Source organism: Cydia strobilella, chromosome 5 (assembly GCF_947568885.1).
Source record: "Cydia strobilella chromosome 5, ilCydStro3.1, whole genome shotgun sequence".
In the NCBI taxonomy this organism is placed as follows: Eukaryota; Metazoa; Arthropoda; class Insecta; order Lepidoptera; family Tortricidae; genus Cydia; species Cydia strobilella.
This window is the reverse complement of record NC_086045.1, coordinates 23,273,873-23,300,350: the sequence shown is the minus strand read 5'-3', so window position 1 is coordinate 23,300,350 and position 26,478 is coordinate 23,273,873. Positions and strand designations below refer to the sequence as shown.

At 40.4% G+C, this 26,478-nt stretch overlaps 2 protein-coding genes across 2 annotated transcripts in view; one reads left to right on the top strand and one right to left on the bottom strand.

Annotated features, from left to right (window-relative positions):
• Positions 1-332, bottom strand: part of LOC134741636 (glycogen debranching enzyme-like) — a 30,521-nt gene extending 30,189 nt beyond the window's left edge. Inside the window, 1 exon segment of the mRNA XM_063674490.1 lies at positions 174-332. Within this exon segment, the coding sequence (XP_063530560.1) occupies positions 174-331 (158 nt within the window). The 5' untranslated portion in view covers position 332.
• Positions 333-12,092: 11,760 nt separating this feature from the next.
• On the top strand, positions 12,093-25,950 carry LOC134741730 (myrosinase 1-like; the record flags this gene model as incomplete). Its single annotated transcript, XM_063674621.1, has 11 exons — positions 12,093-12,207; positions 12,335-12,482; positions 13,093-13,259; positions 17,503-17,629; positions 18,827-18,957; positions 20,985-21,073; positions 21,651-21,798; positions 22,443-22,606; positions 23,409-23,561; positions 24,458-24,549; positions 25,791-25,950. Coding segments are annotated over 11 exons (1,479 nt in total), but the record flags the coding sequence as incomplete, so codon positions are not given.
• Between the last annotated feature and the right edge of the window lie 528 nt (positions 25,951-26,478).

Below are 26,478 nucleotides of genomic sequence, written 5' to 3'. Positions count from 1 at the left end.
TAGTAGGTATCTGGCACGTTGCAGATCCTTCATTAAATTCTCTCTGGTCTGAGCTTTGTAAACAAGGGGAGTATCTGTTGGCGATAGAACTTGATCTGCCGAACGGCTCCATGCATCGTATGGGTGAAGGGCCTTGTCGAGCAAATCTCGAAGGCGACCAAGGTGTTACTAACCGGTAGATGGTGGAGTCATGGTGCTCGCCGTGCGCGAGGGTCAGCAGCCGCGTGGGTGGCTCAGGACGGGCCTCGTCCGGCGCGGGGCTGGAGCCGCGCCGGGAGGGCGGGTGCGGGGTGGGCACCACCTCCGCCACCGCGTCGCGCTCGATCGCCATCTGCCTCTGAACACGTAAAATAAAACGTAACGCCATCTTGACTGGAGAACAGTGGTGACAATCTAACTCTGGGGTCTCCAAGCTTTTTAACCCGACCAGGCCATCGGCTGTTCTACTTTTCCGTGGGCCAATATTTATAATAAGTGCCCTAGTTTTAAAACCCCCTGGCTATCTGAAAAGTCGAGGCAGTGGAGAGTAGCAGAGGGCTGTAGGTAAGTATATGCCTCTCTAGCTGTTAAAGATCGTGCGGTCAGTCGCTGAAATCCATAATTGGTTAGATCGAATGTAGTTTTTGTTTTCCATTCCGATATCAGATGTCAGAAAGAAGGAATATTATACAACTAAAATTCAGAAATGGTATAAAAACAATTATCATTTAAAAATGTCAGTAGTTTGTGTTGTGCTTAAACTGATTTAAGGGTAACATTCTGAAATGGACAGGCAAAAAGTTATAAATCTTACTAGCTAAGCTATTTTTGCGCATTAGGGCAGAATTTGCGGAAACAGGAAAGACATTCTGAGGATACCTGGAATTTCTAGCAAATACCTCAGAGACTGTCCTGAATAGTGTTGGGTTTGTTTTGATGTACATCGCAATTTCAAAAATGTAGGCAGGGGAATGTAAGAATTTTTAGGTCTTTATAATGTGATACACAGTGCTTACAATCTATTTAACACTTATTTTCTCATTAACTAGATACAAAGGATCTAGCAAAAATATTAGATGGCACTATGGCCCTATTATGAAATTAAGCAAAAAACATTAGAAGTCCACTCCACTTTGCATATACATTTTTATTTTTTATTTTTATTTTTATTTCATACATGGAAAACCAACAGCTATAAACATTTTTAAAGCTACAATAGAATTACAGAGCCAATTACAGGTTCTCACTTATAAAGATAGATAAACTATGGCCTGGATTAACACATGGACTATTTTATGTCTAATTGGAAACTTTTTATCTACGCAAAACAATGTTAACGGAAAGATGGTAATTGTAAAACAGTAAAAAAAAAGAGAAGTACTCTTTTCAGAGTCAGACGCGGTGAGCTGTAACTCTGAAAGTAATGCCTCTACGACTATGAAATAAGTGTCATTTTGTAGCTAAATGTATAAGGTATTTAACTTCTTTAGCCTATTTTAGCACCACTCTTGTCGTTTTCCTATAAATTAAGCAAGAAAGAAAAAAGTGTGGCTGTTTTTACAATTTCATAATACGTTGATGGCTGTACATGCACAGTGCATGCATGCCAGTCCAGAGGTCGTACCGGTCGTACGCAAGGGACATCTCTAATATAACTAATCTCGTATTATTATCGCAATAAGATTATTTAAGATTATTTTAATAAGATTAAGATTAAGTAGATAAACCTAGACTCACATTTAGCAGATCGCCCTGTTCTGTATCGACGGAATAATTATGACAAATTACACCCATGAAGACCAAGTGCCGAATGGATTGGGTTGAGCTCTCCGGACTCTCAGAATTATCAAGTAGGTAATTTTGCCGTGCCAACAACATATATGCGGTAATCGCAGGTGAAAAGTCATGCAATTGTTTACCTTGTTCTCTTTGAATAAGTTCTTTCTTTAAACGATGTTATTTATGCAATTAATGCATAATGCACATACGAAAAGCAGGGGGCAGAAGTCTACTTTGATAAGTTTAATTTAATTTAAGATATTACTTAATTGGATGTTATAATATTATTCACGATCACGTAATAGGTAAAGTAGGGTCAGCAGGTCATCGGTACAACCAACCGCATACAGAGGCGGACTTTATGTGATTGTTATACATAATTTAAAGTTGATCGCACATAAATGTGAAATGAGAGCCAAGTTCAATATGTCGTTGTTCACTCGCCGACAAAAGAATTGAGATGTATATCCAAGCCAACCAAGGCAAGCCAAGCCAAGTTCTGTGCTACCTGAAATTATAATTAAAGGATTTGACTTGGCTAGTTTTTACAAATTTTAGAAAACTAACATAAATAAATATATAATAGCCTATACGTAAAAACTAGCCAGACAACTCCTTTTTAACCGACTTCAAGATTTCAAAAGGAGGAGGTTATCAATTCGGTTGTTTTTTTTTTTTTTTTTAATGTTTGTTACTCCATAACTCCGTCATTTCTGAACCGATTTTGAAAATAATTTTTTTGATTGTAAGTATATACATACAGATTGGTCCCGTTTTTGTCAAGTTCTGATGATGGGATCCATGAGGAATCGAGGGAACTCCTCAAATGTTAAAGGCATACATATAGTGATTTTAGTATTTTCATCAACAAATCAAGCACTTACATTTAAAAAAGTGACATTTGATGAAGTGGAACTGCTGATGATGATCAGAACGGAACTCTTCAATGACACATAGTTCACGTTTGGCGATTTGTCCTCTTCGTTATGTTTGTTAAGCAAGTTAGGTTTACAAGAAACATTTTTGTCAAGCTCGAGTTCTGATGATGGATCCATGAGGAATCGAGGGAACTCCTCAAATGTGAAAGGCATACATATAGTGATTTTTGTATTTTTATCAACAAATCCAGCATTTCCATTTTAAAAAGTGACATATGACGAAGTTGAACTGCTGATGATGATCAGAATGGAACTCTTTAATGACGCATAGTTTACGTTTGGCGATTTGTCCTCTTCTTTATGTTTGTTAAGCAACTTAAGTTTTTAAGGCATATTTTTGTCAAGCTCGAGTTCTGATGATGAGACCCATGAGGAACCGAGGGAACTCCTCAAATGTGAAATGCATACATATTGTGATTTTTGTATTTTCATCAACAAATCCAGCATTTACATTTTAAAAAGTGACATTTGATTAAGTGGAACTGCTGATGATGATCAGAATGGAACTCTTCAATGACACATAGTTCACGTTTGGCGATTTGTTCTCTTCCTTATGGACCCAGACTCAAACTTGGACCCGGACTCGGACCCGGACATGGACCCCAACTCGGATCCGGACCCGGACCGAACTTTGACCCAAACTTGGACCCGGACAGCCGGACACGGACCCGGGCTCGGATCCGGACCCAGACCCGGACCCGGAAATGCTACTAGAAAAGTGGGTTAGGTTAGAACTGTGACCCTTACTGAAACGAAATGCTATCAGAAAAGTAGGTTAGGTTAGGTTTGAACTTCGACCCTTACAAAAACGAAATGCTACTAGAAAAGTGGGTGGTTTTACCTCCTTTTCTACATTATTAGGCAATATTATAATAATTAGGCAATTATGCAAAATTAGTCAAAAGATGGATTAGGATAATTACGCAAAATATGCTGTCTATTTCATTTCATTGTCTGGAATATAAGAGTGCACCATCAACAATAAGTAAACTTTCAGCGGCATCCCCCATTGAAGTCGGTTTTTTTTTCTTAAAAATTATTAAGAATTGCTTTGGCTAGTTTTTACCTATAGACTATTGTCAAATTGTCATCATGTGAGTGAGTCATGGGTGTTTTCTATGTATTTAAGTATTTATATCGTTGTCTAAGTATGTAATCATAATCATAATCTTTATTGTCTGTGAGAAATGGGTACATTGCACAGTAATTACTAATGTAACAATTTGATGTGGACTCACCAACCCATAACACAAGCCTCCTTGGGCTTACCGTGGGACTTAGTGAATCTGTGTAAGAATGTCCTATAATATTTATTTATTTATTATCAATATATCTTATTATTATCTCCGTGAGCTCGGCGTCGGCGCAAGCTGGCGTGATTTCGCTTTGGACCGGGCAAAGCGGCGTGCTCTTGTGTTGGAGGCCAGGGCTATAACCGCGAAAATCGAAATTCGCAAATTGCGGGCATTTTTCTCTGTCACTCTAATTACGTCTTCATTGGAGTAAAAGAAAAGATCCCCGCAATTTGCGAATTTCGGTTTTCGCGGTAGCCCCACAGGACTCACTTTGGGTCGTCGCGCCAGTCAAAGTAAGTAAGTATTATCAATAAATGATATTTATCATCGAATTATCAAATAATTTCCAGTTTTCAGATTTTTCCTCTATATCCTTGATGCCAAATATCAAGTTTCTAAAGTCATCTGAAAGTGGGTGAGGTTTTTGATCTATAAGCTAAATTAATCTAATAGCTGTAATTAACAATATAATCTGTTAAATTTTTCCTAGAATTATCAATTGTTTTCAGTTTTTTCCCTCTATGTACACCTAATGATGCCAAATTTCAAGTTTCTAGGTCATATCTGGGTTAGGTTTTTGATCTATAATTCAGTCTTTTAAACGTTCAGGTTTTTAAACGTTAATTTATCACTAACTGTTTGAGCTACGTTTATAAAATTTTGTATTTTAGACAAGCTAAGGGGCTTGAATAAATGTGTCAAATTTCATGTGTGTATTTGTAGGTTAAATATAGTTGGTTAAGCAAATCTTGCCAGTAGAAAAAGGCGGCAAATTTAAAAATATAGGCGCGAAGTTATCGTCCCATAGAAAATTTTAATTTCGGGACTTTTTCTACTGGCAAGATTTGCTTGACCAACTATAGGTTTTTATTTATGTCTTTATTTATTCTTAAGAATAATTATTGTGTCGAACATAGTTTCTTAATAATAAAATTATGTACATTGTACCTACCTATTCAAAATTAAAATAAATATTGAAGATAAATATAGTATAAAATTAGAAATTACAATTACAAATGTCAACATATTTACTAATTATTACGATAGTGACCAAGTATTTAAATCTAAACTTAAACTGTTGCTTATAGAAAAAGCATTCTACAGCATTGACGAATTTATAAATACTCGATGAGGTCGTTGACTTCTGCATGGTAGTTTAAAAAAATATATTCATGTTAACTATATTTAAATCTAAAAATGTATGAAATATGTAATTCATTATATTAACGAACATATGTACATATATTTTTTTGTAAATGTAAAATGTGACCTGTAAAATTTGCTTTTACCAATAAAGTTCTGTATTCTGTATTCTGTATTGACGGTGGCTGTGAAAAACTTTGCAAGCCATTTTTGCACGCGAGGTCCACAATGCTTAATAAACTCTGGGAAGATGTTGTCTTCTCCGCAAGCCTTCCCGCATTTGATGCACTTGATCCTGGACTCTATTTCATCAGCAGTCACCGAGCGACTGAAGTTAGGGTCTGGGGCAGACTGTGACTTCGGCAGTTTCAGCTCCTTGACGGCGCGAGTGTGGGCTTTGTGGCTCGGTGACCTTGACAGGTTTACGATTCGACTTGCTATTTCATTTGGGCTTACTTTACTTATATTCGTCTGGCCACCAGCTTCAGATGTAAGGCGTTTCAGTAAGTGCCATGCTTTACGGCTTGAGTGGGTGAAGTTCATGCCTTGGACTGTGCTTTCCTATTTCAACTGGCGTGCTCGGTTTAGGGGTGTTATGAGGGCGTGAGCGACGTTGCTGTACGCAGTGCTGGTGTATTCTTGCCACAGGGTCTCGGTGTCAGAGTTCCAGCACGGTATGTATTGCTTGCGATATCCACGTGGAATGTATTTTTTTGCTGTATTATTAATTTTAAAAATCTTTCGTAATTTTCTACTAGGGGCGGTATCCGTCTAATTGAGTCATCCAATACCTGGGTGTAACTTTCCCAGTCGGCTTTGTGGAAATTCCAGCGTGGCACAGGGAATGTCTGGATTATTGGTATCTTAACACCGACGTCCAGAAGGACTGGGCGATGTTGGCTATGTGGGAAATCCTGCAGTACAGTTTTATTTACTGGTATGGGGCGCCGGTTGCAGTCAAGGGAAACCAAGGCTAGGTCGGGGTTATATTCTCGGCCCCAGCGAGCAGATTTAAAGGTGCCTTTCCTTATTCCCGAACACCAGAAAGTAGTTGCACTCATCTGCCCAATCCACAATGGCTTCACCATTACTGTCATTACCTTTATAACCCCAGGTGGTGTGATGGCTGTTAAAATCTCCTACTACGATGGATGGGTGTCCGAAGTTTGGAAGTGCAGGTTGGGGCCATGAACTATTCGGTGTTTTGTAGATATTGCATATCTTCGTTTCTCCCACTTGTACTGTTGTAATTGCGGTATTCACATCGTTTATGGAGTTGCATATTATTGTGGCCGATGGTAGAAGGTTGTCACGTATGTATATAGCCGTACCTTATTTAGGGTGGTGGTAGTATAAGACGGTAGCAGGAAGCCAGGGATACTTCCCCCCCCCCCCCCCCCCCCCAACCCCTTCTAGCGAGTTGTGTGGGGTCAGCTGCGTGAGTCTCTTGGAGCAAAATGACGTCGATTTTATAGTCTATGGCAATCCTGTGCATGCATTCGGACTTAGCTGGGCTTATGCCTTCTATATTTAAAGAGCAGACTGTGCAGTGCTGGTAGTATATAGGCATTTGGTAACGCATTCGATTTTTCTGAGCATAGCGAGGCATCTTTGGTAGAACAGTGTAGTAAGAACCGTGAGATCTTCTGGAAGACAGTACGGTTGCCAGATTGTTGCACTTTTAGCACCACCCAGGGGTCACGTGTAGGGTAGCGGTGGGTAATTCCTACGGACGTGGTGCAACTCGACCCCCAGTGTTATTCAAATTAAAATAAACACATTAGGGAACGTACTCATACTACGTGACCCGTTTAGGCGGGATGAGGGGGTTCAGTCTTGGCAATATACTACGGGCGTTTACTAAGGGGCGAGGGTAGGGTTACCAGACGTCAGGAATTTTCCTAACATGTCAGGAATTTTGGTCGTTTGTCAGGAATGCAACCAGAATACGAAAATGTCAGTAATTTTAATGAATTAACAGATTTTTTGATAATGCAATGTATATTTTTACATTATTTATTTACTTACTTACCAGACAGAAAATAGTTAATTTGCAAAACAAAGAAATCTTAGGTAAAAAAACCGGCCAAGTGCGAGTCGGGCTCGCGCACGAAGGATTCCGTACCATTACGCAAAGAAACGGCAAAAAAAATCACGTTTGTTGTATGGATAACGAAGGCGTATACGAGTTTCCAGCTTATTATCTCTCATTCCGAGGTGAAACCCTTAATTTAACTGGGCCAAAAAGTAGGTACCTAACTAGCTATTATATTTTAAAAATAAATAAAAATAAAATAAATAAAGTTTTATTTCAGGCAACACGTACTGTTGTACACCCATATCAAGTTATCAACATACAATTTAAAAGTTACAATGCCTAAAGGAATACTTAACTAAAAACAAAACATTTAAAATAAAAGTTAAACGATTAAAATAGTATTACACTATTTTTTGTTCCCGTTTTGGTGCACGGAAAGCCAGTGCCTAAACATATCACAACTAATGTTGCGTTGCGATACACCGACATAAGGATGGTGTTTTGCGAGCGGCGCATCCCCTCCCAAAAAGAAGCAATACGCGCGCGTACCACTGCGAAGAAGTCAGGGATTCTGGCTTCCGCGAACATGGTGGAGGCACTGCAGTATTTATTTTGTCATTATTTACATTCAATTAATTGAACATATGTTATACTATACACGTGTCGCTGTATCACTACACGCAAAGATAGATATAACTCCGTAATAGATGGATACAGTCTAAGGAAAAAACGTGCCTCGAAAATCACGAAAATTTGATTCTCGATCAGATGGCGCCACTAGTTTTGGCCTACTCTCGTATAGAGGGCGTTGAGGGTTTCGTTTGTTATTTATAATTTTAACGCATATCAGTGAAAGAACATGGGTCAAAATCAGATAAAAATTATCAATGCAAATAAAAAAATCATTTACCCATATTTAAATCATTTTAACGTAATTTTATAAATCTTCATTTTTAGTTTTAAAGTATGTCGATAGATGGCAGTGAATTGACAGTGATTACAAAATTTACAATGACAGTACCGCTCTATCTTATTATATCCTCTTTACTACACGCTACACGTAACCTTATAAAACAAAGTCCCTCTCCGCGTCCGTCTGTATTCTGTATGTAATATGTATACATGTATGTTTACGATAAACTCAAAAACTACTGAACAGATTAAGCTTAGAATACATTTAAAAGTGGATTACTGCCTTGGGTGACTTTTTTTTTTTTTTTATAAACTGATCGGCGATTGGCCCTAGTCACACCTGATGGAAAGTGAAGACAGGGCCTAAGATGGAGCTGACCGGTTCAGTAACAGCCTATTCACTCTTGTTTTAAAGAGACCGAGGTCATATTGATCATACAGATGGCGAAAAGGCCTCTGGAATAGCATCGTTCGCAGACGTAGAAACGTCTGCAAGCAGAAGCTTGTTAAAACATAATTTACTGAACAGATTTTTATGCTGCCTTCACCTATCAATAGAGTGATTCTAAAGGAAGGTTTAAATGAATAACTTGTTAAGATTTTGTGTAACCCGTGCGAAGCTAGGGCGGGTCGCTCGGCTAGTTTTCGTTATAATAAGGTAACACGTGTTAGTTCGCGGTGATCAGTCGAGACATGGATTGCATGAAGGCGGTAATTTTCGGGTAAGTATTTAATTATTTTTATTTTATTGCATTAAAAATAATAACTTAATGTATAATAGGCTAACTTAATGCCATGAGGCATTCTCTACCACTATTAAATATGGCTTATTTAGTACATACTTACACAAATCCAACTGACCAAATTGATTTGATTTCATATGTATAAAATATAATAGAAAATATACAAATTTTTGTTAATGAAGTAAACAGTTTTTAATAATATATTAGGTACTAATAGGTACATTGAGCTGGTATTGAATATAAATCCTTCAAAATTACTACCTACATTAAACTGCATAAAATAAATAATAATAAAATAATGTACCTACATATGGTTTGTTTTCTAATTTAATGTATAAGATTTTTTTTAAATTATAAATAAATAAATAAATTTTATAGGTAGGACATTCTTTTACACAGATTGACTAAGTCCCACGGTAAGCCCAAGAAGGCTTGTGTTATGGGTACTTAGACAACGATATATCTATCTATATATATAAACGTAAAAGTCCTGACGAACTGACTGACTGACTGACTCACTTAAATCAACGCCCAGCCCAAACCGTTGGACCTAGAGAGCTGAATTTTTCACAATAGATAGCTTTTATGACGTTAGTATCCACTAAGAAGGGGTTTTTCAAAATTCATCCCCTAAGGTGCTGAAAAAGGGATTGAAAGTTTGTATGGAGACCATAATTTTTTTTGAGTGCGGGACTTGAAACTTTGTAGAAAGGCATATTATTAAAATACTAGAAAAGTAATTTCAGCGTTTTTGAAAATTCATCCCTTAAGGTGGTGAAAAAGGGGTAGAAAGTTTGTATGGAAGTCAAACATTTTTTTAAGTGCGCGACTTGAATCTTTGCATAAAGGCATGCTATTAGAATACAAGAAAAGTGATTTCAGCGTGTTTAAAAACTCATCCCCTAAAGTGGTTAAAAAGGGGTTGAAATTTTGTCGTGGTCCTAATTTTATTTTAAGCTAGGTACTTGAAACTTCATATAAATATATATAATTAAAAGAGAAAAAAACTTATTTCAGCATTATTGAAAATTCATCCCCCAAGGTGGTAAAAATGGGGTTGAAAGTTTGTATGGAGATCAAATATTTTTTTGAGTGCGGGAATTGAATCTTTGTATAAATACAAGAAAAGTAATTTAAGCGTTTTTAAATATTCATCCCCTAAAAGGGTTAAAAAGGGGTTCAAAGTGAATCTATTACTAATGCTTTGAAACTTCTTAGAAAGGCATTGTATAAGATTCCAAAAAAGTTTTTCAACGTTCTTAAAAATTCAACCCCTAAAGGGGTTAAAAAGGGGATGTAAGTTTATATGTGGTACAAATTTTCTTTTAAGCTAGGAACTTGAAACTTGGTAAAAAGGGCATTATATTAAAATAGACGAAAATTGATTACTTACACCGTTTTTGATAAGTTTGTATTAATAGTTTCGGGAGCGTTTTTTTTTTTAAATAGTGGACTTGTAAATCTTCTAAGAGGGTCGAGAGGGATTATATCAGGAACAATTTTTTTTCAGTTAGGGTCTTGAAACTTCGTAGTTTGTGAAAGAGAAATTTCATGCGTTGTATAATTATAAAATGATTAACCGTCCCTACTGATATATTTTGCTGCATAATGTTCTATATTAGGCTCATGTAGAATATATAACCACCAACATACAAATCCACGCGTACGAAGTCGCGGGCAACAGCTAGTATAATATATAAATACTTAAATACATAGAAAACACCCATGACTCAGGAACAAATATCTGTGCTCATCATACAAATAAATGCCCTTACCGGGATTCGAACCCAGGACCATCGGCTTCACAGGCAGGGTCACTACCTCACTACCCACTAGGCCATACCGGTCGTCAAAACAAAATTATGTAAGATATTATATATTAACATTCAAAAAACACTTTCTAATATAATGCCTTAAAACAGATTGGCATTTTGGAAAAACCTCACAACAAATGATAAATCTAGCGGATATAGTGCACGAAAATACTAACGAACTTTTTTTCTACGTCCATTTGAACTAAGTTTAAAACAGTGGTTCCCAACCTTTTTAGTACTGTGACCCCTTTGACTAACTAGGGAACTCGATTTTATCCCTCCTCCATAATCATCAATATTTTTTCTTATAGATAGGTACCCCCGTAAAATGCCAGTTTTACCCCCACGGGGGTAATCACCCCCAGGTTAGGAACCGCTGGTTTAAAATGTATAAATTGCGAGATTTCTAAGGACATTTGTACGTTTAGTTGACCTTAGTTTAAAGAGTACCGTACGAAACTGATTATTTTATTTAATATCACGACTTCTGGTTTCCAAAACATTTTCTTCAGATCTTAACTAGACGGAGCCCCGCATATACTCAAAGCCGCGAAGCTATTTCTGGTGAGCGTCAGGATGGCGGGACCTCTTTGTAACTTCAGTGTACCTTTAATAAAAACCAGTGTACATCTCTATAAAACGAGATATTTAACAAAAAAGGTCCACCCGCCATCCTGACGTCAGGTTGGCGGGTGGAGGGTGGAGTGGACCTATGAAGTCTTGTATTATTTCACGCGAAATGTAAATGTATATGTATGTATTTATAGTGTACCTTTAGTGTACCTCTGTAAACTTTTATTAGAAATCGGTATATCTATCCCTAAAACGAGCTAGGCTCAAAACAAGGTCCACCCGCCATCCTGACGTCAGGTTGGCGGGTGGACCTATGATATCTTGCATTATTTCACGCGAAATGTATGTAATTGTAGTGTACCTCCGTAAACTATTATTAGAAATCGGTATATCTATCCCTAAAACGAGATATTTAAGAAAAAAGGTCCCGCCAAACCTACCTACCTACCTGGTGCGGCGTGTGGATACGCGTCAGACACGCTATTACCCTTCGGTAATTCATATCCCCTTTCCGTATACTGTCAGCCTGACCCTGACGACCGTCCCAAGGGTCAGCACAACTCCGCATAGTTGTCGCGAATAGAGTAGGAATTAACTCGCGCCCGTCACTAATAACTTCCTGGATAAGGGATAATAGCATAGGTCATAGCGTAAGTTTAACTCTAATAAACCGGCATAAAAGACCGTAGATTGTATAGTGATAAATAAAAGTGCTTCTTTTTATTCACCCCTCTGCCCTCTCATCCCTGAGCTACCTAAATGTCGAGAGACAACCCGAGGTCCCGTCTGGACTAAGGGAGATCGTATGCTGTCCCACTCGTCCCGACTCGTGTGACAACATTACAAAGGCCTCACGATGACAATAGTAACATTAGTAACTTGTGTACAGTGCGGTGCTGTGTGTCGCGGCGGCGGAGCGGTGCTTCCCCGACGGCTTCAAGTTCGGCACCGCCACCGCCTCCTACCAAATTGAGGGCGGGTGGAACGCCAGCGGTAAGTAAATTTTCAGCTCGTGATATATTATAAATTTTGAGGTTTTACCTGGTGGAATTTACGTTGAAGTGATGAATTTAAATGAGAAATATTTAATGCTCGATCAAAATCGCAAGCGTTCTTCCAGACAAGGGCGAGAGCATCTGGGACCGGTTCGTGCACTCCAGGCCCGAGGCCATCGGCGACCGGAGCAACGGCGACGTGGCCTGCGACTCCTACCACAAGTGGAGGGATGATATTCAGCTGCTCGAGGACCTTAATGTGGACTTCTACAGGTAGATAAAAACTTTAATACAGGAGTCTCAAATTTGACAGAGAACTGAAAAATTGTGTATGTGAACAAAAGTCCAATTCATCACGAGGGTCGTGAGAGTTTGTCACGACAGAACGGAAAATTATCATTATCGGTTGATAGTAAACGTGAACATATAAATACTTACTATTAAAAAAAATTGTGTGGTTTTAGGAAACCACGATTTAACTGAATTTTTTTTAAAAATTTATATGTATATTTTAGTGAATATTATATAGAAAACGTTTTAAAGAGTGGAATGAAAATAACAAAAACATAATAGCAAAGTAAGTATTTACATGGGCATGATATTAAACGGTATCATGAATACTATAATGCCTTTTAACGCTTGAAACTCCCAACGGTATTGTATACACACCCCCTACACACACACACACAGACACACACACACACACACACACACACGCACGCACGCGCGCGCACACGCGCACACACACACACACACACACACACACACACACACACACACACACACACACACACACACACACACACACACACACACACACACACACCTATGAACCTATAAAACTAACCAAATTTTTTGTCTCCTATTTGTCGAACATCCTCAGATTCTCGATATCCTGGCCGCGGGTGCTGCCGACCGGTTTCCCGAACCGCGTGAGCGAGGACGGCGCGCGGTACTACGGCGACCTGATCGACGGGCTGCTGGGGAATGGCATTGAGCCCGTGGTGACCTTATATCACTGGGATCTGCCTCAACCTCTTCAGGACTTGGGTAAGAGCAAAGACAAGCTTTTCTTTTCTTAAGATCTCTAAAACATGACAATAGGGACCAGATAGACGAAATGCTGGAGAAAGGCTTAGAGCCTATGGTCACCCTTTTACCATTGGGCACTTGGCAAAGACTTTTCAGGATTTTTTGCTTACGACTAAAATCATCTTCCTTAGTACGAGGACATCACATGACCAATCGTTGTGGAGATCCTTGGGGTTGATTTCCAGCGAAGCGGTGGCATGTTTTTTGGAAAAAGACCATAGAGATACGGGGACCTCATAGATGTAATATTAGAATGAAGACAAGTCCTCAGGTAAAACGTCAGGTTCAGCCAAATACTACTAGACTAAACTAATCTGAAAGATCTTAAGAACTTATCTAAAGGGACCTGATAGATGGACTGCCAGAGAAAGGTATTGAGCCTGTGGTCACTTTGTACCATTGGGATAATCCTCAACCTCTCCAGGACGTGGATAAAGACCAGACAAATGCTACTGTAAGATACGCACGTTGAAGATGGATAAAAACTAGGTTTTTGAAGTGAAAATATAGTGCTCGCGTGATGAATCGCCATTTAATACCTCGGACGACTCCATCTTCGCGCAGTTTGTCTACGTTCAGTTGTTGCAGAAGACTCGTCTTCAGCTCGTTGTCGGTTCCCGTAGATTTGTGCCATTATCTGAAAATAGAACCAGCGGGGTGCCACGGCGAGCAGACATACGTATGAGCGCCATAATTGCAGTCCGTGCTCAGTGATTTTGTGATCTCGATGTGAATTGGCTCGCACAGTGAGACATGTAAAGAGCATGTCATATCTTTTCTCGGCCGAAAAAATCAACTCCTGTGTATGAAAATGGCCTACGACTGTACTGTAACCGCGCGGCAGGTAAATTACCCATTCTCTGAGGCTGCGGTCGAGCGCGTCGGTATTAGCGGCAAAACAAACATTGCGCGGCGACGCTGCGTACAGTCGGACGCAGATTCACGATCCAGTAAGACTGACGCAGTTCATCGACGACATGTTCATTCGCCACGTGCATGGCACGTCGGTGGTAGTACCTATTCAACCAACAACCGAGTGGTTCTGTGTTTTCCATCCAGGATCGGTGGTCGTGTAGTTGACAGTTCTACCCCTGCAGTTTGATCTATGCGGCCGCCAACACGAAGGATTCCATCGTCGTTTAAATATGGAGTCACTTTTAGTAGACGACTGTTTGACGGCAGCGGTTTACCTTGTGTTGCACACATACACAGGCAATCTCGGCAGCAAAGGTATCACTTTGACACTTTTTTAGGGTTCCGTACCCAAAGGGTACAAACGGGACCGTATTACTAAGACTCCGCTGTCCGTCTGTCCGTCTGTCCGTCTGTCACCAGGCTGTATCTCATGAACCGTGATAGCTAGACAGTTGAAATTTTCACAGATGATGTATTTCTGTTGCCGCTATAACAACAAATACTAAAAACAGAATAATATAAATATTTAAATGGGTCTCCCATACAACAAACGTGATTTCTTTGCTGTTTATTTCCGAAATGGTACGGAATCCTTCGTGCGCGAGTCCGACTCGCACTTGGCCGGTTTTTATTATATGTTTTTCTGCCCTCTTCATCAATGTACATAGAATCGAGCTGTATTGTGTCTTTCTTCTTTGATTTAGTCTTCTTTCTTGACACTTCTGTCTACATACTTCCACTTCTCCACTCCACTGCTGTGGCGCGACGACCAGAAGTGGATCTTGGCCTCCGACACCAAAGACCGCCGCCATGTTACGCTGTCCAAAGCCGTTTCTGTCCATTCGACGGCGCCGAGTTCGACTTCTGTCTACTGCATATTTTTATAAATATAAAACTCTTGCAGCAGTGCGTACGTCGGATCCAGCTGGAGAAACGTCCTTCATCGGATACAGGTAAGTGTATTTGAAGTGTACTGACCACATTAACACTTCTTTTTTCACAGGTAGCCTCTTCGATGATCTTCGTATTCTTCAAGTCCTTGGGCCAGTGATCTTCGGGTTGACGCAGGAATACAGGGCCTTGAAATCACGCGTCACTGTAGTCCAGCGGAGGGTTATCCGTCTTGGTAGCAATGTCAGCTATGTTCAAACGAGATGGCACGTAATGCCATTCATTGACATTAGTCAGCTCATCGATCTCCCCAAGCCTAATATGAGCAACGTAAGGCTTGTAGCTCCTGGGGTCACTTCTTACCCATTGTAAGACAGTACTGGAATCTGTCCAAAATATCGCTTACTGGGCACCAGATTCTTTTGCTCAGTGGCAAGTCTTTGCCAACCGTGTCCCAAGAAGACATCCCTGTACTTCGAGTCTCGGGACCGAAATCGGACGTAAAGGACTTACGAGGCTTTTACTAGCAGCCAAACATACTAGTACGAAACCATCAGCACGCGTAAAACGCCCATATATGTATTACCGTAGCGTAGGCTTTAATCGATGCATCACAAAAAATCTGTATATCCATTATCTTCTCGCAAGACGCAGATAGGCGTAGGCGGTGAGTCATAGCACGCCGGCGCGGCGTCCAGTTGCCAGCGCGGTATACGCAGCGACTCCAGCTGTGTCAACTCGTCGAGCCAAACCTTCCAACGAGTATGTTCTTCAGGCCGGATGTGGCACTTCCAGTCTTGAAATAAAATTTAATCCTTTATAACAAACGGAGTGAGAAAACTATGCAAGTCATAAATTGACATAATAATGCTTAGCATTTTAGCTCGGGCGAGATCTGCCCAGAAAGGTGTCGTCAGCAGGATGCCACATTAAACCGAGAGCGCGCTCAGTCATATTCGTAGCTCCGTCCTTGAACTGAACAGCTGACTGAGCCAGCGCCGTGGCCGGTAACGCGTTCAAAACCGTTTTGCTGTTGCTATACCAACTACGTATCTCGAAGCCGCCCTTGCTATGTATGCAGTATGTATGTACGTAATAGGTATCTTTAACTGAATAACATTTTCCTCACTATCTGTGGAATAATAACAATCGTCCATATAATGCGAATTTATAATCACTTGAACATCTTCGGGATACTGGTCTTCGTATTTAAGTGCGTTTTTATTTTTTAGGGCTCCGTACCTCAAAAGGAAAAAACGGAACCCTTATAGGATCACTCGTGCGTCTGTCTGTCTGTCTGTCTGTCCGTCTGTCACAGCCCATTTTCTCCAAAACTACTGGACCAATTAAGTTGAAATTTGGTACACATATGTAAGTTTGTAACCCAAAGACGGACATGTTATATGTTGCGCGATAAAAGGCGCGCAATTTGCACCGAAAATAAGGCTTTGCATCACATATGTTTTAATCGGATCAGTGGCTAACGCTTACCATAGAAATCGAAAAACATGTTGATCTTCTGGACTAATTTTAATACGTATAAAAATATGCCCTTAATATCACCAATAATGATGAACTCCTCGCGTAATCTCAACATTATACCTAAAAGCGAGTTATATAAATCAGGCCACGTGTGCCTGTGACCATTATATGTATAGGTACGCGGCTTTCTTGTGGCGCACTCGCTTTTGCTCGTGCGCACACAATATCGCCGAATATGTGATGGTCAACTTAGCACATTTGTATCATAATATTCATAATGTAAGACACAGTCTTTGTGTTTTAAGTAATTTCCATTTATCTCTGTGTATCGCACGTTTAAACACGCGACATTCGGGTAGTGAACGTTCGCCTTTCTTACAAAATGAGCACGAAATATGATCTGTTCGTGTGTACTGGTAGCAAGTACGTGGTGCGTATAACGACTTTTGTCATCGTTTTTATCACGTTTAAAATGGGGCTCGGCCGCTGCTGGCTTTTTGACTTCTCGCGGCTGCACAGCTCCGGTGACCAGGGTCATGTTGGCTTCTTTCTTCAGAAATTGTGCCAGCAATTCTCCAACTCCTTGATGCTGGTAGCGGTGTCCACATGCTGTGCTGGTGCTGCATGATCGGAAACGGGCGCGACCGGCTCGGGGGGCACAAGTGGGCGGTTCTCGTCAGCAGGCTGTTTGCTGGGTCAACCAAATCTTTGGCTTTCTTAAAACTAAAATTACATATAATATATTGTGTATAATTAGAAATAGTGAAAAGTTTGTTGTATATATTTAGTGAATAATAATATGAATTTGAATATGAATATATTTTTAAATGATCAGGATTATACCTAATAAACTTAAATTAGACACGAAATAAGGAACCATCGCCTACAGCTACTAATAAAATGTTATTTCCAGGAGGCTGGACCAACCCGTTGATCTCGGAGTGGTTCGCGGACTACGCTCGTGTGATCTACGACCTGTACGGGGATCGCGTCAACACCTGGGTCACCTTCAACGAGCCCACAGCCATCTGCGACATTGGGTATGTCAGGTTTGACAGTATAATATATCCAGTCTGGATCGACCGGCTACTACTAGGGCGCCACTGGACGGACGATACCCTCTTAAGAACATGGACTAGTAAAATAATTCCTAATCTGAACTGGAATTTCTAAGTGAAATCTAGCATGAGAATTTTCTCATGTCTCCAGAATTTTTCTGAAATTTTGAGAATGGTCTGCAACTAGTCGGCAGTTGAAGTCGAAAATAGAGATGATGTGAAATACGAGTTGCTTTGAAATTTTATTAAATACAAATCCTCTTTATTGCACGACCTCAAAATAAATTTACAAGGAAACACACATAATACATAAAGACAGAGGTAAACAAAAGGCCTTATCGTTAAAGAGCCATCTCTTCCAGAAATAAGATTAAATAAGATAGGTAAATATTTTATAACTTGACTGGAAGGCCACGGTATATCCAGCCGGATACAACCTTCTAACTTTCAACAAAATTGGCCGGCAATGCACTTGCATCCCATGCGGTATTGCAGGTGTCCATGGGCGGCGATCATTGCTCACCACCAGGGGCCCGTTTCTCAAAAGCTTGTAGCTTGTAATCCCTTTGTCCCTTGCGATTCATCTGCTTGATTCCCTGCTATATCCATAAGAAAAACAGACTATTAGGTAAAGTCCCCAGCAGAAGTTGCTAAGCAGTTGACGCGACGTTAGAGCGTTTTCACATTGTCCGATCCGATATCGGATGTAGGATCCGACATCCGCGTAGTCAGGCCGCGCGGGCGCGCCCGGGCGCCGTATTTAGCGGTCACGCACACTACAACAAGCATTATGCCTACACATAGGTACGCACACAAACAAATATTATCGGTCCGACAGCTGACGGGGGGCTCCGACATGGCTTAATTTATCGGAAGCGCCTTTCCGATATCGGATGTCGGAAGGCGCCTATGACAAAAACAGCTGCAGGAGAGTGCTGTCATTGGCATTACGTTCGCCTTTTTGCATTATTTATCAGTTTTTAGTAATAATGATTTATTTAATGCATAAATAAATACAGAAAAAACACATATCTTACATTTTACTACCTTCCGACATCCGATATCGGATCGGACAACGTGAAAACGCTCGATTAAGAGAATAAGAGCGTGCCAAGGCAATTTTGAACACCTCGCCCGTTTAGCAACTTCTGCTGCTAACTGTACTTATATATTTTCCAGGTACAATGACGCCCTTGCTCCGGGGCTGGAGTCCGAGGGGCGCGGGTCGTATCTGTGCACGAAGCATGTGTTGCTTGCGCACGCGAAGGCCTACAGGCTGTATGAGAAAGAGTTCAAGCCTAAATATCAAGGTATGTAGCCACAGTAGCTTTACTGCACATATATCAAGCGTAGAAAAAGTGATGGTGCTCGGTAAAGTGGAAGGCGAAAGATCTCAGACCACCAACTAGATGTTCTGACCAAGTCCAGAAGGCCTAAGGCAAACTATAAAGCAGTGACGGCTACTAGATCGAGACCGATGGAGACAAATCACAGAACTGCCAAACCAAGTGGTCACGATGTCACGATCTTCGGTAATGGGGTACCGGCGAATGAAGAAGGATCTTGTACCCAACCTGCCCCAGTTTAAAATAGTGACGGAGTCCAAATGTATCTATAGTTCTAACCAGAACGCAATTCTTCGAGGCGTACCTACTCTATACCTACGTTCGGTTCTAAAAACAAATCAATTCATAAAGTAATTTAGTTTAAACTACATACTATACACGGTGTTTCACGACCCACTGAAAACCTAAAAACTGTTCAGAATCGACAGCAGAATCGATTGCGCTATATTTTAATTCTATTCGGGGGTATTCTTTTATTATTTTCACATGCCCAGTTTGTAATGCAACAATATACAAATAAAAATAAAAATAAAATAAAATATCAATAAGCATTTGATACATTGTTTGTCAATTAATCCTTATCTCGTTGCAGTAAGGTATGCAAATGGTCAGTTAACAGCAATAACAGTGTTCACGATGGTAACTAGAAATTGTTTGAAGTCACTGAAACGACAAAGCATTTTGTGTAGAATTGCCAATCGAATAGAATTGTTAAGCAAACTAAACAACGAATATTTTTTAAGTTATTATCGGATTAAAGAATAAATACTCAAGATGGGTTCAAAATAAATAAAAATCTATTTGGGTGTCTCAGGTTTTCAGTGGCTCAAATAACACCGTGTATGTAGCTAAGACTTCACAAAAGGATTGAATATACTTATATTGACCGGGACATAGACCGTGATTACCTTTTGTATTATTTGTGAGCTCCCGATATTTCGACGCAGTTACATGCATCATGTTCACGGGATGCATGTAACTGCGTCGAAATATCGGGAGCTCACAAATAATACAAAAGGTAATCACGGTCTATATCCCGGTCAATATAAGTCTAGTGAAACTAACCGTGAATCATTCAAAACTCTAAGGATTGAATATGTTTCTTTACTTTAGCATTGAATGTTCCCACTTCACCAATGTACTTTCTGACAAATGCACGAGTTACTGTCTTACTTCGAAGGTGAGCGTTGGAGGGTCTGCCATCTTGTGGTCTGTCATGTACATGTACATTGCCAATGCAAGTCTTGCCATCTACCGTTCTCGTACGTTTTCTTGTGCATATAGTAGGTTCTGCCATCTTATATTATGGGTTACATTACATCGGACGCATAAACTTCACATTTAGATACGCCTCGCGCGAAACTTCTGACGGCTCCTGTGCTGCCTCCAATAGTTCAAGCACGCTCCCTATAATCGGATCTAGAACAGATTCTGACTAGAAAGTATAAGTTTTCAAACAAAAAGAAGTCCACCGTGTCCACTGTGGACCGTTTTGGAGACTTATTTTTGTTTGAAAAGTTAAATTTTCTAGTCAGAATCTGTCCAGCTGTGTTCAAGAAACTTAGAGAACAAATAAAAAACCTCCACGAATCGAGTAGGGTTTTAAAGCCGGTTAAAAGTTAAAAGTGCAATCACTTGCAATCATATGTTACTCTTCGAAGGCCGCAAAAATATGTGACACGCTCTTATGGCTCTACAATAAGATCGTGTCACATATTTTTGCGGCCTTCGTTGAGTAACATATTATTGCAGGTGAATGTACCGTGATTGGTATGATTTTTCTGTCCGTTAGAGCGTTTTCACATTGTCCGATCCAATATCGGATGTCGGAAGAAAATAAAATGTAAGATATATAATAAAATAAATAATAAAAATCTTTATTGCTTTACTCACTCACACTCACACTCACTCACTGCGTTCGAGCGCCAAAATACCTCGGCAGAAGTGAGTGCCTTTCATCCCTTAGTTAACAATGTAGTATTTATTAACAGGGCAGGTGTCGCTGACCAACCACATGATGTGGTTCGAGCCTGAGACGGAAGCGGACACCGAGCTCACGGAACTCGTTAAAGCCATTTCGGTAAGGGGAAGAACGCTCGAATTTATGCCGGAAGTCATCCCTGAAGAGGGTGAAAAGGGGGGTGGAAATTAGAAAATGAATGAGATTTTATCCAGGCGCTTTTATATCACATATTTTTTTTTATACTACGTCGGTGGCAAACAAGCATACGGCCCGCCTGATGTTAAGCAGTCTCCGTAGCCTATGTACGCCTGCAACTCCAGAGGAGTTACATGCGCGTTGCCGACCCTAACACTCCTCTCCCTCGAGCTCTGGCAACCTTACTCACCGGCAGGAACACAACACTATTAGTAGGGTCTAGTGTTATTTGGCTGCGGTTTTCTGTAAGGTGGAGGTACCTCCCCAGTTGGGCTCTGCTCTAGATCTGGAATGACATCCGCTGTCCTGTGCCCTACCACACAAAGCGAGATGTCATTCACAGTGCCCATACCTCTCTTTTGGACGTAGTTTAAGGACATACCCGGGTCCTTTAAGGACATACCCGGGTCCATGTGTACACATAGCATTAATACATTTATGAGCTCTAGTCAGACTAGGAATAATTATTTCAGTTCGTATGTGTTTGTATTTATCTTAGATCGATCGGTACTGTTATCCCATCTTCTCTGCGACGGGGGGCTGGCCGCCGGCGCTGGAGCGCTACATAGCACAGAAGAGCGCAGAAGAAGGCGAGCCGCGCTCCAGGCTGCCCCCCTTCACGCAGGAGGAGATCCAGCTGATTAGGGGTGAGTCCAGCAAGACGGATCAAGACGGAAGGATGGATCAAGGGCTAATGCAATGAAAACACAGAAAGTAGATATTAATATGGAGAACATGAATTATTTGTACCTAAAAGCGTTTTCACATTGTCCGATCCGACATCAGATGTCGGAAGAAAGTAAAATATAATATATATATAATTATGTGTTTATCTGTATTTATTAATCAAACATTATTACTAAAAAACTATAAATAACACAAAAAAGGCAGACTTGATGCCATATATATGGGCCATATGGCATCAAGTCCGCCTTTTTCTCATAGGCACCTTCCGACATCGAATATCGGAATGGCGCTTCCGATAAATTCAGCCATGTCGGAGCCCCCCGTCGGCTGTCGGACCGATAATATTTGTTTGTGTATAGGTATAATGCTTGTTGTAGTGTAAAGACGGCGCCCGGGCGCGCCCCCGCGGCCTGACTACGCGGATGTCGGATCCTACATCCGATATCGGATCGGACAATGTGAAAACGCTCTTACGCCCCGCTGAAAAGTACCTTGCATGACAACCTTTATTTACAACAGAAAAGGGTCCTTATGCACATGAAACATAAGGAGTTTTCTCTGATGGAAAGCCAGAAATAGTAAACCAAGTATTCGTACGTGACAGGATCATACGATTACCTCGGTCTGAATCACTACACGACGCGCACGGTGCGGCGCGCCGCCGCGGGCGAGGAGATCGGTACTTATCTATTCGAGGGGGTGAAGGAGCTTGGCGTCACGCTGGGCGCCAGGCCGGAGTGGCCCACCACCATGTCTACCTGGTTTACGGTAAGCACGTCATCATATTCCTCTCGTTGTCTTGGCTTTTGACACGGTTCATGGGAGCCTGAGGTCCGCTTGGCAACTAATCCCGCAAAATGGCCAAAGTACTAGTTTTTTTACGAAAACGATTATCATACACAGGGGAAACTAGCTTATTGGGATTAGACCGGTTTCACACGATGTTTATGTCCACCGAAAAGCGACTGGTAAATATCTAGAGTAAGACCGAGCTAAGTTGGCAGCAAATTTGACAGCATGCACAGATTGCGCAAGTATTTCTGTGGCGCAAGTGTTATTTATACGTCATAATTATATAGAAGTTTGACGTTTAAAATAACGCAAGTCTGGGCTATCAAAATCACTTAGCTTAATCTAACTCTAATGATATATCGTACATACTCGTAAGTTCCGAAAACCTCATTGGTACGGTTTAAAGTTTTAAACCCAATACGCTTGGTACGCTTTGAAAATATTTAGTGTAGGTACATAACTTAACTGATTATAGCTTTTAAGTTAATGTAACTAACCATTATATGGACTTATGGGTCTGAAATAAAGATACATTTATTTAATTTTTTTGGCTTTTCTTCACAAACTGCAAGTATTCCTTCGAAAGTTAAAAAGCTGGGGGTCATGCTCGACGCCTTTTTTAATGTCATAGGTTATAAAGGGGTCATCCATTCATTACAGTACTGTCACCCTTGGAATGACCCCCCCCCTCCCCCCTACCCTGTTGCTGTGACGTAATATATGGATGAACCCATAGTAAATACCAAAAAGTTGTTGACCGCCTTATTTGTTCATCCAGGTGTATCCCCCGGGTTTCCGCGCCCTGCTCTCCTACGTGAAGCAGCAATACGGAGACGTGGGGATCTTCATCATGGAGAACGGGCTGTCGGACTCCGGGACGGACCTGGACGACCAGCCCCGGGTCGACTACTATAGGGACTACTTGGAGCAGGTACAACCCTTCATACCCTCGCTCTGGTTCTTTCCTTGTCCAACAGATCTCACTGGCCATTCAGCGACATGATGCCGCCAATATTATTGGCACATTTGGCCCGGCATTATCAACGTGGGGGGTAATTTTTTTTATACTACGTCGGTGGCAAACAAGCATACGGCCCGCCTGATGTTAAGTAGTCTCCGTAGCCTATGTACGCCTGCAACTCCAGAGGAGTTACATGCGCGTTGCCGACCCTAACACTCCTCTCCCTCGTTGAGCTCTGGCAACCTTACTCATCGGCAGGAACACAACACTATGAGTAGGGTCTAGTGTTATTTGGCTGTATTGTATTTGTTAGTTAGTTTTACTCATTCTTCATTCTTAGGTTTGTAAGTAATTTGTATGTTTAGGTACTTATAAAGTAAAAAAAAAGTAAAAATCATTTTATTGTACGTACACAAAGATTTAAGCAGAAACAAAAATGATCAGATATGTAAAAATGATAATTGTTAAATGAGTGTATGATGTAAAGAAACAGCAACACTTAACAGTCCGTTGGTGGAACTTATGCCGAATGTAATGAGGTTTACGCACTGTCAGTTAACAGCAGTTAACAGTGTGGGCGATTTTTGCTCATTGACGTCTATTTCAAGTCTGATAGAAAGATTTGGCAATAAGTAACCTGGGAAAGGCCTGACCAGTAATTTATATGATCATTGTCAAGAGGGCGCTGTTATTCTCATGTAGTTCAGTATAGTATGAAAAAACCGGCCAAGTGCGAGTCGGATTCGCGGACGAAGGGTTCCGTACCATTACGCAAAAAACGGCAAAAAAAACACGTTTGGTGTGTACTGTGTAACTGTATTGTCCCAATAAAGATTATCTTGTCTTATAATTTGGAACGTGTGCAGGTGCTGCTGGCCATGGAAGAGGACGGAGTGCAGGTGGTGGGGTACACCGCGTGGTCGCTTATGGACAACTTCGAGTGGATGGACGGATACCAGTGAGTACTTAAGAGGAAAGGAAACGGCCGCCTCTCCAGGCATGCAAATGCAAAATATTTTTACATAATTTGATGTATAATAACTAAATATTTAATAACCAAACGTTTTGTTATTATTTGCAATTTTTGCATTTTTTGAATATTATAAAAATTAGAGGTGAAAAAAGCTCAGTAGCAATTAAATGCTCATAACTTTTATAATCTTTCCGCTCGTGCGTTTCGGTTACTTTTATAAAAATTAAAATTTTTAGAAATTAAAACGTAGCCGGGGCCATAGCTGTGGTTGATATATAACAAATCGTGTCAAAATATTTTTAATAAAGTTAATATCCAGAGAAGAAAATGATGACTACGTTTGTATGAAAAGGCGATTTCGCGCGGGTCCTCCACTTCTTAATATACAGGATGAGTCATGAGACAGCAGGACTAATCCTGCACACTTAGTAACTGTTGATTGATCGATCACCGTCGTATTTAGTTGAAACATACCACACTTCCTCTGATTTTTTTAACTTTTTGGTGAGGACAAATTTAGTTCTCTACAATCATGATTTTACAACACCTAATTAATAAACATGAAACTTTTTAACCGTAATGACAGCATTTTTTATTATGAAGAAAGTAAACTGTCAAACTTGAGTGAGATGCGAGTTTTCAAAAGTAACCAGACAGATGACAGTGATCAAAGAGGATATAATAGGATAGAGCGGTACTGTCATAGTAAATTTTGTAGCCACAGTAAATTCACTGCCATCTATCGACACACGATTAAAACTTGAATGATTTTTTATTTGCATTAATTATTTTTATATGATTTTGACCCATGTTCTTTCATTGATTTGATATGCGTTAAAATTGTTAAATAACAAACGAAACCGTCAACGCCATCTATGCGAGAGTAGGCCAGAGGTAGTGGCGCCATCTGATCGAGAATCAAATTTTCTTGATTTTCGAGGGACGTTTTTTCCTTAAACTGTATCCATCTATTACGGGCCCCCCATTTTTAAAATTCATTTGTTTACGTTACGTCTTACATAATGTGTACCTCAACTTAATTGGTCCAGTAGTTTCGGAGAAAATAGGCTGTGAAAGACGGACAGACAGACAGACAGACAGACAGACGCACGAGTGATCCTATAAGGGTTCCGTTTTTTCCTTTTGAGGTACGGAACCCTAAAAAGATATCTTTTTGGTGTCAGGTGTAATTTTAAATTGGCATCATAACGGTCTCATTGTGGCAGGTCTCGCTTCGGTCTGCACCACGTGGACTTCACGTCGCCCTCGCGCACGCGCACGGCGCGGCGCTCGGCCAAGTACTACGCGGCCGTCGCGCGCACCAAGGACATCGACGCCAAATACGAGTTCGACAAGATGGCCGAGTTGTAGATGTAGACAAAATGGCGCTGGTTAATTTACAAAAAACTGATACTGTTAGAGCCACCCCACACTAGCGTCGGCATCTATAGTAGACCCAAAGCAAACGGACGACCGGGGTCATATCTCTATCTCTCTCACCCTACCTTCGACCACACGAGCGTGAATGAGAAGTGTTACGACCCCGGTCGTCCGTTTGCTTTGGGTCTACTCTAGTCAGGGCTATCATAAAATAGATTATTTATTTGCTACAATACACACAGAAAATTAATTATTAATTAAAAACAATTTTTTTTACAAAATTTAAGTTGAAAGAAAAAAGTACATTGAAATACCGTTCCATATATATTATTATTATATACTTTATTCATCAAGCAACATGGCTCATAAAAGCGGTGAAACATAAAAATTAAAATTAATTAAAATTTAAAATATAGAAAATTATTAGTATATAGAAAAATATAAACATGTTATTATTGTATTGTATTGATATAAAAATGCTGTGTGCGTCACAGCAAAATAAAAGGGTTCTGGCTCAGTATTAGGCTGTGGGGG